The sequence below is a fragment of the Morone saxatilis genome, unplaced genomic scaffold (assembly GCF_004916995.1).
Source record: "Morone saxatilis isolate NCDOM2014 unplaced genomic scaffold, NCSU_SB_2.0 Contig6, whole genome shotgun sequence".
In the NCBI taxonomy this organism is placed as follows: domain Eukaryota; kingdom Metazoa; phylum Chordata; class Actinopteri; family Moronidae; genus Morone; species Morone saxatilis.
In genome coordinates, this window is record NW_023340206.1 from 13,625,423 (window position 1) to 13,637,545 (window position 12,123).

Below are 12,123 nucleotides of genomic sequence, written 5' to 3' on the forward strand. Positions count from 1 at the left end.
TGAATGTATTATCTTTTTAAGAAATCATTTTCCAGGTTCTCCAGTCAAGGAAACACCTAAGGAAATCAATCTAATGAACAAAAATGTTGGGGTAGCATCGGGCCCTACATTAACCGGGCTTGTGGTGTTCCTGGATTCTCAAGATAAAAGTCCTGGGAAAAGTTCCTGGGAAAAGGATTTATTGATAAAGAGCGTGTACCCTGTAACCAATATGGCGCTGATATAGTGAATGAAAACAGACCTTTATTTAATATTCAAACATTATTTAAATAAAAAATGATCCTAAATTTAATTTAACATTTAACCAATTCTTAGAAAATTTCCACAACCAAAGGAGTAAGAACGTTCCAGGTTACAGCTCTCAACTACATTTACTATACAAACAGCACCACAGTGGTTCAGAGGGTCCAGAGGGTCACCTGACCCCACCCTCAGCTAGAACTACCAAGCAGGTAAAGAGAGAAATCAAACGTACCTTGTCAGGAGAGCAGAAACTAGTGGAAGGTTTGCTAGGAAGAATGTGAGTACAAGAAAGCCAGAGGAAACTCCCTCACACACACACTCAGTCACTCACTCACTCACACACACACCCAGCCAGATGTAGCCCAGTGGTGATTTGTCATTAGACTGGTGTTGACACACCCCCTCAGCTGGTGGGTGTGTGTGTGTGTGGTGTGGTGGTGTTGTGTGGTGTGTGTGTCACCTTTTGTCGGCGTTCGGCGGTGTTCTGCGATGTTCGGGAGGCCGATGGGACGGTTGTTCGGGCTGACTTGCTGGCATCACCCAAGACTGTCTGCCGTCCTCGCTGGTTCTTCCCTGACGCACAGGACAGACAGGACAGACAGACAGACAGACAGACAGACAGACAGACAGACAGACAGAGTGTTTGTCAGTTTCCTGGTTTCAATGTGACTCATTTACTTTTCAGTGTCATTGAATTATCTCTGCCAACCACTAGGGGTCGCCTATTAAAATATCAATAAAGCTATAATCTGATCAATTATTTGACAGGAAATAATCTGATAATAATCATCCAAATCATCTGTTTTTACACACCTTTCCTGCAGTTAGTCTTCAAAGGACAGCTGCTGCAGCGATCTAGTTGGTAAACCAACGGATCATCATATTCAGCTGATTATACACTAATGAAACGTACTAAGTGAAGTTATATTATGTGTATAGATATATGAATATTATTATATGTTATTACCTTTCTGACAATAGATCCCTCCTCAGTGTGACACACTGGAGCCTTTAAAACTTCTAAACAAAACATTCAATTAGATTCGGCGAGGCACACACCTGTTACTTTAGTGTTGTTGAGATATAAAATGCTACTAGGATTTGGATTATGAAAAATAATTCATAATTATTATTATAATAATTAGGGATCCTACATATTTAATATTCGTTTTCTTTAACAGCATAAACAATATATTTCTTAATATTTGAAACATCCCTGTTTTAATGACTTTTCTGTTAATCTACACGTTAATTATTAATATTCAACAATTCCGTTAATAATCAGATTAAAGGAGTTCGGTTTATAGAAAGACTCACAAATATGTTTCAGCTGCAGATTAATGACAATTTATAGTATTTCTACTCAATATTCTGGCTAAATTAATGAAATGTGACATAGTAAAGGTTTTCAATCGGTTTTCTGCAATAATGAAATGTTTTTTAAAGGGTTAACAACCTATTAATTAACAGAATACCATTAAAGTTATGTCTTTATTGGACCTTAAAAGAAACATTTTATATTAAGGTGCACATTCAGAGGCTCTCCCCAAACTTAGTGGTATTTAATAGATGAATCAGTTATAATATATGAAGGGAATTTGCACAGCTGAAGGGCTCTAACAAAGTAAATAAAGATCCATTAAAGCCATCTGCACTGGTGCAAATAGTTTCCTCCTCAGGTTCAGACATTCAGGTTGCTTATTGGTGCTCATTGTGTCTGCTCACTTTGACTGAAGTGGATGAATTGATCAGAAATAAACAATAATCAGTATTAATCTATCAAGTGGCCTTAAAATGAGTGATTTCTGAATGGAGTTTGGTACACAGAGGCTCAAAGGTCAGAGGTCGTGTTAACTGCGCTGACCTGCGGCTGATGCTGCGCTGTCGACCCAGGGTGGGGTTCGGCGTCTTGGGGAGGGGGATGGGCTCCCTCAGCGCCCCCCGCAGGTGGCCCCGCCTCTCCTGGATCACCTGTCGAATGCTGCGGACCCACTCCTGCTTCAGCTCCAGCGACGACGCCTGAGGACAGTGAGGAAGGACAGGTGAGGAAGGACAGGTGAGGAAGACAGGTGAGAAGGACAGTGGAGGGAAGGACGGTGTGGAGAAGGATGGTGGAGGAAGGCATGGGTGAGGAAGGATGGGTGAGGAAGGACAGCTGGAGGACAGGACAGTTTGAGGAAGGACAGGTGGAAGTGAAGGAACAAGTGAGGAAGCGACAGGTGAGAAGGACAGTGAGGGAAGGTGAGGGAAGGGACAGTTGAGGAAGGGACGTGATGGAAGACAAGTGAGGTAAGGTGGGGAGGAAGGACAGGTGAGAAGGACAGGTGAGGAAGACAGGTGGAGGAAGGACAGTGAGGAAGGAAAGCAGGAAGGACAGTGAGGAAGGTGAGAAGGACAGGGGGAGGAAGACAGGTGAGGTAAGGCAGGTGAGGGGAAGACCAGTGAGGAAGGACAGGGTGGGAGGAAGACGGGTGGAGGAAGACGGTGGAGAAGGACAGTGAGGGAAGACAGTGAGGGAAGCGACAGTCAGGAAGGACAGGTGAGAAGACAGGTTTGAGGTCAAGGACGGGGTGAGGGAACGATCAGGGTGAGGAAGGGACAGTGAGGAAGGACGGGTGAGGAAGGACCGGGTGAGAAGGATGGGGTGGAGGGGAAGGACGGGTGAGGAAGGACAGTGAGGGAAGGACAGTCAGGAAGGACAGGTGAGAAGCGACAGGTGATTAGACGGAGGACGGCGGGGGGGCCGTGGAAGGACAGCGTGAGGAAGGTGAGAAGAACAGGGGTGAGGAGGACAGGTGAGGAAGGACAGTGAGGAAGGACAGGTGAGGAAAGGACACGTGAGGAAGGACAGTGAGGAAGGACAGGGTGGAGGAAGGACAGTTGAGGAAGGCACAGTCAGGAAGGACAGGTGAGGAAGGACAGGTGAGCCTCAGCACGCCGTCAAACACCTGCACGGCGGGTAAACGCTCATCAGACGTACCTTCAGGACCGTCTTGTTGTCGGACGTCGGCGTTCGTCCGACCCACAGAGCGAACTTACAGGGATCCCCCTCGATGTGCTCCGTGACGCCGAGCTCTGAGGTCTGAGAGAGAAAGCAAACATTAACACTTCATCTCTTTCATTATTATTCAGATTAACCTCCGTGTCCACGTCTGTGTTACCCTCAGCCGGCTCTTGTACAGGTATTTGGTTCGTCCGGACGAGTCTTTGATCTCCTTGCTGAAGATGAGTGACAGCTCGAACAGGAAGAGGTGTCGGTCCCGCCCCTTCCTGATCAGAGACTTTGGCTCCCAAACCAGGAAGGAGTCCTGGAGGAGGAGCTCGCCCTGCACCTCCAGACCCTCGTCCAGACCTGACGGGGACAGCAACCACAGGTTTAACATCATCATCACTCATCATTCAGCTGCTTCACAATAAAAGACAGTAAACATTATCGAGCTCCTTAAAAGCCGTGTGGGTGCTCCACAATAAGAGCACGATGAAAGATCTTCAGCTGCTTCACAGTAAAATCTAACCGCTTTACACTTTTCATCAGTGGTGTTAAAATAATCTGTGTTTGTTACCTTCCAGCATGCTAACGTGCATAGCATCGTTCGCTCTCTTCGGGACGCTCAGCATCACGTCCAGGCCTTCTTTTATCTCGCCCTTCCCCTCCTCGCAGCACGCCAGCAGCTCCTACGAATACACAAACCTTTATCAGTCCGTTACTGAGAGACATATAATCAATGATTCTTTATTACTCACTGAATGTTTATTTAAAAGGAAATATTATAATGCAGGTTTTTAATAAAAATGTTATATAGTATATTATATATGTATATTTGATGCAGTATGTATATAAATACAACTATTCATGCTTTTTAATAGTTATTATCCGCATTATAAATCCAAATATTTCAGATTAAAACAAAGAAAGTTAATAAATATATGAATAATTAGTACATAAACACATTTCCTTTCATTTTGACAAATCTCTTCTTTTGGCACAAAATGGTGGATAATGGTGAACAGAAATTGAGCGGTTAACTAGTATTAAGTCTTATTAGTTTTATTTATTGGTAAAAAATAATAAAACATAAAACAACAAACTCTGAGAAAAGTTTGAGATAAAAACAAAGAGTTTAATTGTGCGTAACATTGAGGCTCCCGCTGCAGCTGAGCTCAACTCACATCAAAGATTTCACACTTAAAATGTGTTTCATTTGTTATTCTGGGCACACAGACCAGGTCTGGCCCGGCTCCGTATGAGACTCTGGATCTAAAGCTGGAACCCTCAGAGGGGTTTTCCAAACAGCCAGAAGGAACAAACACTCGTTCAGGTTTCAGGTGTTTAAACGAACTCTGTCTGAGCTCTTCGTTAGCATTAGTGCTACCTTGAGCAGCAGCTGGTATTTGGTGATCCTCTGAACCGGTTTGATGAGAGCCGAGGAGATAGAGTTGGTTAGACCGTGTCTCCTCTGGACCTCCTGCACACAAAACGTGATAAAGGCACAAATTATAAACCCGCCCCTCCACTGTACAGCCCCGCCCACATATTGCAGTACTTATTACTTATTACAGTACATATTGCAGTACTTATTACATGGTTATTACTTAGTACAGTACTTATTGCAGTATATTTTGCAGTAACTATTGTGGTACTCGTAGATATCCGTTACTCACTGTGCTGCATGACGCAGTTCTTCAAAATAAAAGTGTTGATTTGGATATTCACTGCTTCATGTTACACAACCAATGATTATTTATTTAGAACCAAAGGAAACTGTCACCTCGAAGAAGCCGGCGCCGTGCTGCTGGATCAGTAAACTGGAGTCCGGTTTGTTCCTGCAGTACGTCACGTACATGTGGAACTTATCAGCCTGAGACACAGACAGCAAGTTTTACTCACAGTATTTGTTATTTACGGTGTTTAGCTGGTAGACATGAAACCAAACTGGTTACCCAGGTAACGAAGCAGTGTCCAACATCCTCAGGAAGCTGTTCGTAGTTCTCCAGCTCCTTCAGGAAAATACTGCCAAACATAAAGTACTGCGTTACTACACAGAATACTGTACAGTGTTATAGAGGTTTGCTTTTGTAGAACTGTAGAACTTACTGTAGTAGTACAGTATCTATATTTTAAAACCGGTTGTAGAACTTGTTCATATGTTCATAGATGTCCTTTTGCAGTATAGTTTGCAGTATAGTTTGCAGTATAGTCAGAAGTTTGCAGTATAGTTTGCAGTATAGTTGCAGTATAGTTCGCAGTACCTGTTGTGGAACTCGTAGATGTCCTGGATGTTTCCGAACACAATGTCGTCCTTGTTGTTGAGTCCAGGAGGGACGTCCTCGGAGCCGCTTGTCATCTCCCATAGGTATGTCTGGAAAAAGCACTTCTGTCAGAAAAAGGTACCTACTACGATGTAATACTTCATGGTACCGTGTACTAACAGTGCTGTAATGTGCTACAGGGGTTCTACCTCACTGCATGAATTAGCTCATTGTCAATGCAGCAGGTTGAAATGTGTAGTTCTGTCAGCAGAGGGCGCTGTTTATATTAATACACAGTCCAGTATCATGAAGTACTGCATTACATAAAAGAATTACACAGTGCTAATACTGTGTGGTAAATAGTATAAAATACAGTACTACGGTACCTCGATACACTCCTGCAGATCTCTGACGTAGACTCTCTCCGTCTGAAGGAGCTCAGCCATGATGTACCTGAGAGCACACACACACACACACACACACACACACACACACGTTACCAAAGCGTGTACATTCAGTACTGCAGTATCAGTAGTACTCGTGGTACTCACTCTTTCTTGCGGGCGGAGCGTCTCTTCTCGTCGCTGACCTGGTGGCTGGGGTCAGACAGGTTGACCTCGGGGTCGGAGTCAGACAGACTGTTGGGGATGAGCTCCAGCTCCAGGTCCTTATTGTCCTGAGGGGGACACCGTACAGCGCGCTCAGAAGGGGGACATACAAATAGTAGATTTCCACATTCAAGTGCAGCCTTTTTGCTGCTTACCTGCGAGCACCCTCCCAGCGCCGTCTCCAGCAGGTGGCGGTACTGTCCCATCCTGACAGTGAAGTCGCGGTAGCGTTTATCCACCGTGGAAACGCAGCGGCGGAGCTCTGTGCGGTGGCCATGGCCTTTAGCCAGCATGCTCTCAGCCAATTGGATAAGCAGGTGGACCTTTTCCTGCGTGTGCTGTGAGGCGGAGAGACAGGTGAGTGCCGGTTTCACTGATCGCATCCTGTCTGTCAGTGTGTGTGTGTGCTCACCTTGGCGGATACACAGAACTCTCTGTGCTGGTTCAGCAGTTCTTGCGTCTCAGCCACTGTTGCCCCCGGCGACGTGTGCGTGGCCAGGTAGTGGTCACCTGACTGCTGCAGCCAATCCAGAGCCTGCAACAAAAAGACACATTAATGTTGTTCTGTTCAACAAAAATACAAATAAATAAATATTCAAAAAAACCTGTCCCTGTAATGAAGTTTAGTGGCGGGGCGGTCTACCTGCTGGGCGTGGCTCTGGAACATCAGGTACTGCTGGCACTGATCCAGTCTACGTTTCTTCAGAGTCCAGAAATGAAGAACTCGGTTTTCCCTCTGGAGCAGCTCACTGAGGATACCTGCACACAAAGACACACCTGGATCAGTAAAATGAACACTGTGCAGCAATAAATAACTACCAATGAGCAGCGGAGTTCCTCAGGGCTCTGTACTGGCCCCACTGTACTGTACTCACCTTTGACCTGCTGTTCCGGTACCCTGGAGTGCCCGGTGACCTCGGTGACGCCCGTTACCCCGGACACGGTGACGCTGTGGCCCGAGATGTTCGCCATGGTGACGCTGTTGCGGTGGATGTACTTGAGGAAAACTTCAGCGTTTCTTCTGGCCAGCGTGCAGGCCTGTCACCATGGAAACGAGACTGTTAGGAACCATATCATATTACACCGAAATATTGATTTTAATGGAATTATTGGTTATATTTATACAGTTCAGGACTGTCAAAGACAATCCGAGACTACTAAATACAATCAAACAATATGAACTGAACAAGATCATTAAAAATTATTAGACACCTCAAAGTATTTGACATATACTGTTTAATCATTTCATTTCACTTTTGCTCTTTTGTTTTTGGTTTTATAAAATGTTGAAAGAAACCACCCCCTGTGATTGGACCCCTCTGGGACAGGGTTTAAGACTTTCTCCCGGTCTCCTCACCTTCAGGAACGCCTCCTTCTGCTCCATGTGTTTGTTGATGAGCGGCATGAGTTGCTCCGGCTGCCTGTCTCCACCTCCGCACCAGTCCTCCTCCCTGCGGTACTCCTGCTCCAGGCTCTCCAGCACCCCGCACACCTGGAGAGAGAGCGAGTCAGACAGGTAGGTAGGCAGACAGGTAGAGAGCGGACAGACAGACAGACAGACAGCACTACCTGCTGGGATGTCCTGTAGAAGGCTGCGGAGGCATTGACCAGTTTGAGTCTGTCTTCAATCCTCAGCATCAGAGTCTGCCAGTGCAGCGCCACCGTCTGGGCACAAGACCTCACTGCATCTGGATCATAGTGACCTGACCTGAGGGAGCAAGGTCAGAGGTCAGAGTTCATATGATTGGGGCAGTGTTAATACAGGTTAAACAGGTGCTAAGGAACTCTTATTATTATCTGATTATTAGCCCTTAACTAAGCTACTGTTAAATGAATAATGAACATTTTGAGAAATACACTTGTTTGTTTTACAGAGTCAGGGCGCGGTTAGCCTAGCTTAGCATAAAGACAACAATAACTAACAGTAAAATCCTGCTTTTACATTAGTGCTGAGTCATAACAATGTGTTTTCAAAGAGCAGGTGCAACCAGATGTTGATGAATGAATCGGTGCAGTGCTCACTAACCTGACCAGCAGCTCCGCTCTCTGCTGCAGAGCCAGAGCCACCTGATGGGTCCTCTGCAGGGAGTCCGCGTGGAGCAGAGCCTGGAGAGCGAGAGAGTGGACAGACATTCATTCACGTTAATCAGCAGGAGTTATAAACTCCTCATCGGTGTCCTGTCGCCGTGGTAACCTTTACATCTCTCTACAGGAGGTCATTGATTTCTTTTTTTCATCTTCCTTTTTTCGAACAAGATCTCAAAATGTAGCTGTCAATGAATTGAATAAATTAATCATTTTCTTTTTTTTTAAGTCAAGAATATTTTCTGTGTTCTTAGTCCTCTAGGATAGTAAACTGAATTGAACTGAATTACTTTGGGTTTAACTTACAGCCCGAAAACACTTTTGTGTTAGTGTGTGTTTTTGTGTGTGTGTGCAGTCACCTCTATGGCCTGCTGGAGGCGCTCGTGCTCCCTCTGCAGCTGCTCAGCTTCAGATAAACAGCTGGAGTTCAACATGCAGGACGACAACATGACCTCCCCCTCCGAGATCCAACCCAGCACCTACGACACAGACAGGTGGACACAGACAGACAGGTCAGTCCCTGTAGCAGCAGCAGTGCCTGGATGTTACCTGGCCCTGCAGGTGAGTGTGTCGGTGCTAGAACGCTAGCACCAAAACAGCGCTCCATCAGGACTAAAACACTAGTGCAAAAGAGGAATCATAATCCCTCTGGGTCTCGTTATAAGCCCACATAATTTAATTGAATAAACCAGGTCTCTTTATGGGAAGACTTTGATTTGATTGATTGATTGATTGGATTTTGGATATTGATTTGATTGATTTGAATAACTACTCTCAGCGCACATTGGATCTTACGCAGCTGGCTATGAGCAATATGAATCTGTTTACGTATTAAAGGTCCATCCAACAAGCTCAAACGAACCTTCAGCAAAATTACATGAACTTGAGGCGTCCAGGCATCAGGTAAGATTCACAGCTTGTGGGCTGTTGGTGCTGCCCAGTTGGACTTCTACTAATGGCTGTGTTTAATTACCTATATTACATACTACTGCTGTGGATGATTATGGTTGGCTGGCCTATTGATTAGCTAAGATATGATTACATTCGCCGCCACCCTTTTCCCATTTGTCTGATCATGAAAGAAATTAACTCCCAAGTGTTGTGTCACTTCAACACGGGCCTGGACGGGGTCATCAGGATGAACAGAAACATTAGAGCTAGGCGCACTTCATCCTGCCATATTGTTATATGTGATATTTGCAAATAATACACACTTATTTTTTTCAGAAATTGATAGAATCATAATGGCGCTAGTGCTGTAGTATAGTAGGACGGGAAAAGAAAGGAACTCTGGATTTGATTACCATGGGTACACCACAGGGGGAGTGGCGAACTAGGGGGCTACATGAATCTACATTGAGCTTCCAGGGAGCTTGTTTTATTGGATTTGCTGGCGTTTTAATAGAGCTTGTTGGTGGGTCCTTCAATGGGAGTAAGTCCATATTAAGGGGTTGGTTAGAGGTTAATTGAAAGTGGGTCCCTGAAAAAGGCCGCTGGTTTTTCCGAAGGAGTTACAAGGTTTTCAAGGTGGTCACTTGGAAGTGTTTTTCCATAAGGCGTTGAAATTGGTCCTTGAAGGGATCCCAGTAATTATCTTGGTTTACCTTGAGAGACTTCCAGGATCTTTTGTGCATTCTGGGGGTCTTTGAGGTGGGGGTTATCTAGTGGTCCTCTATAGGGATTGTGTTGTTCATGTATATACCGTCTGCCTGCTGCTTCCGGGATACTTAATGATAAGGGGTTTCCAGAGATTGTCTCAGGGATTAGATTTAATATTGTTTAATTGTTCACTTACTTCAAGGTTGCGTTCTTAAGTGGGCATCCAAGGACCTTAAGGGAGCTGCCATATGACCCAATATGTCTGACATTGCTACACATGGCGCCATATGGAAGGCGGACATTTTTTTTTTTTTTTCATGACATATAAGAAGCTCTCTACGTGAGCGTCACCATTGTGTCCTTTGGAACGTCCTGTCCACCGGTTCCACGGCAGATTGCTGGGATTTCCAAATAGGTCTTTTTTTATAGGTTCCAGGTTTCTTTTAGGGATCTCTGCTGCCTCTCTGAATCATATTGACTGCCCAGATGGGGGAAGTTTCTATTGGACGGGAATCCCTCAGGAAGCTTCCAATGGTTCTTGATGAGTTTTTTTTGCTGCATTTCCAAATAATTTCTAGCTGCATATTGGAAGCTTGATGGGGTAATTTTTAATCCAGTGATATATGAGAGTCAATCAGTGTGTTTTCAATGCTCCTTAGATGGAGGTTGGGCATCCAGAGATCCTTGGGTTGCTGGCCTCTAGAATCCTTTCAGGGGGATTCTTCAGATTGGGAGACCCGTAGGATCCTTTCGGGCATCTTGTGATTCATGGGGGTCCTTTGGGGTGAAGTTTTTTTAGTGCCCCTCCTTGCAAGTGTATGAGCTTTCCATAATGCCTTCCGGTCTCCAAGGGCATTCCAGGTAACAAGGACAGCATCCTTTGTCTCGCGCACCTTTAGCTTCAAAGCATTGAGGGGACTTTGCGTGAACAGTGTTCCGGCACCGTACCACTCTGTGTGGTTTTCGTGTTTCCTAGTCGCTGTAAAAGAGTGCTTCGTCTGGCCCGTTAAGAAAAAGACGAACGTCTTCAACGTTCCGTGTCCGTCCTCTTTGTGAGGCCCTCAGTGGGTTAGGACCTTTAGCTGCGTTTCCAAATAGCTTCCTGAAATTGAGGCTGGCTTCCATGGAGCGTTTGTATGGGGATTTTGGACAGGTTGTTCTTTCGGTCAGCAATGGCTCCAGCTGCTCCTTGCTGCACAAGATAAAGGTTGAAGATGCTGTTCCATGTTTGGTCTCTTGATGTTTTTGTGATGTCCATTGGTTGGAGGCTGTGCAGCGGTACTATCCTAGGGCCTTTTTGGCGTTCCTTAGGATGGGGGGTTTGAATATTCCATCAAACACACCATCAAACTTTGGCAGGAAGCAGTTTCCACAGTTACCAGATTTGATCAATATGTTTCTCTATCCCACCGTGGAGGAATAAATAGGAAATAGTAAATGTGTCAACTAGAATAGAAAGCAGTCAGCATCGTTTAATATGTACAGTGCAGCATACAGGGTCTCCTTGACTCCTTAGTTTCCAGTAAACTACACGAGAAACGACCCCCCCCGGTCCCCTGTTATTGAGCACAAAACCCACCCACTCAATCACATTATCCGTTTCGCCTGGACCACCCCATCTGATGATTATTTTAGGGGGAAATGGGGTGGGTGTAGACGAGGAGTAAATTTATTTTGGGGGGAGGGGGAAAGGGGGATTGGGGGGAATGCCATGGAAAATCTGCTCTCGGTTGAAGCATCACAGCTGTGAGGTCCCCCATTGGAAACCAGGCCTATGAATTTTGCTCATGGGGAGACACAGCACAGCATCCAATGCACCACACGAATGGAGATTAAAAACAACATAATTTCTTTTAGGGTACTTGTTGAGGGCGACCATAACAGGCCACAATGTTCTAAAAGTGGTGTGCGCTGTGTGTGTGGTGTCATGCTGTGTGTTGTTGTGTGTCACTGAAAGGGTATCGAGCTGTCGGAGCGGGTAGGGGAAGGTATCTCTGCCTCTCATGGGTTGTGGAGAGGGCTGCAAGCGGGGGTCCTCCTTTCTGCCAGGACAAGCAGGCAAGATACTGCAGGGCAGATTGCAGATCACACGCAACACTGCACCTGGGAGGCCATGAACCTGCAGGGCTGAGGAGAACATCCTGCTCAGCTAGCCACGGGTCAAACAGGGTAGCACACACTGCACGCTGCAGGGCAAGGTCAATAATCATGTGTAGCACCATCACTCACCTGCAGTGGCCCAGGTCAAACAGGGTAGCCACACACGTCACCTGCCAGGGCCGGTCAAACAGGCTTAGCACAAGTACACATCACCTGCAGGGGCCAGGTCAAACAGGTT

The 12,123-nt window shown here is 45.7% G+C and overlaps 1 protein-coding gene across 1 annotated transcript in view; it reads right to left on the reverse strand.

Moving 5' to 3' along the window:
- The window catches only part of LOC118339706 (kalirin-like), a 26,101-nt gene that overhangs the window by 1,951 nt on the left and 12,027 nt on the right, over window positions 1-12,123 (reverse strand). Inside the window, 22 exon segments of the mRNA XM_035677404.1 lie at window positions 704-784; window positions 787-805; window positions 2,099-2,262; window positions 3,224-3,325; window positions 3,405-3,595; window positions 3,807-3,918; window positions 4,617-4,709; window positions 5,013-5,102; window positions 5,185-5,254; window positions 5,494-5,603; window positions 5,880-5,946; window positions 6,045-6,169; window positions 6,257-6,439; window positions 6,514-6,636; window positions 6,745-6,860; window positions 6,977-7,139; window positions 7,459-7,593; window positions 7,671-7,809; window positions 8,128-8,207; window positions 8,546-8,665; window positions 11,737-11,851; window positions 12,015-12,055. Of these exon segments, the coding sequence (XP_035533297.1) occupies window positions 704-784; window positions 787-805; window positions 2,099-2,262; window positions 3,224-3,325; window positions 3,405-3,595; window positions 3,807-3,918; window positions 4,617-4,709; window positions 5,013-5,102; window positions 5,185-5,254; window positions 5,494-5,603; window positions 5,880-5,946; window positions 6,045-6,169; window positions 6,257-6,439; window positions 6,514-6,636; window positions 6,745-6,860; window positions 6,977-7,139; window positions 7,459-7,593; window positions 7,671-7,809; window positions 8,128-8,207; window positions 8,546-8,665; window positions 11,737-11,851; window positions 12,015-12,055 (2,439 nt within the window).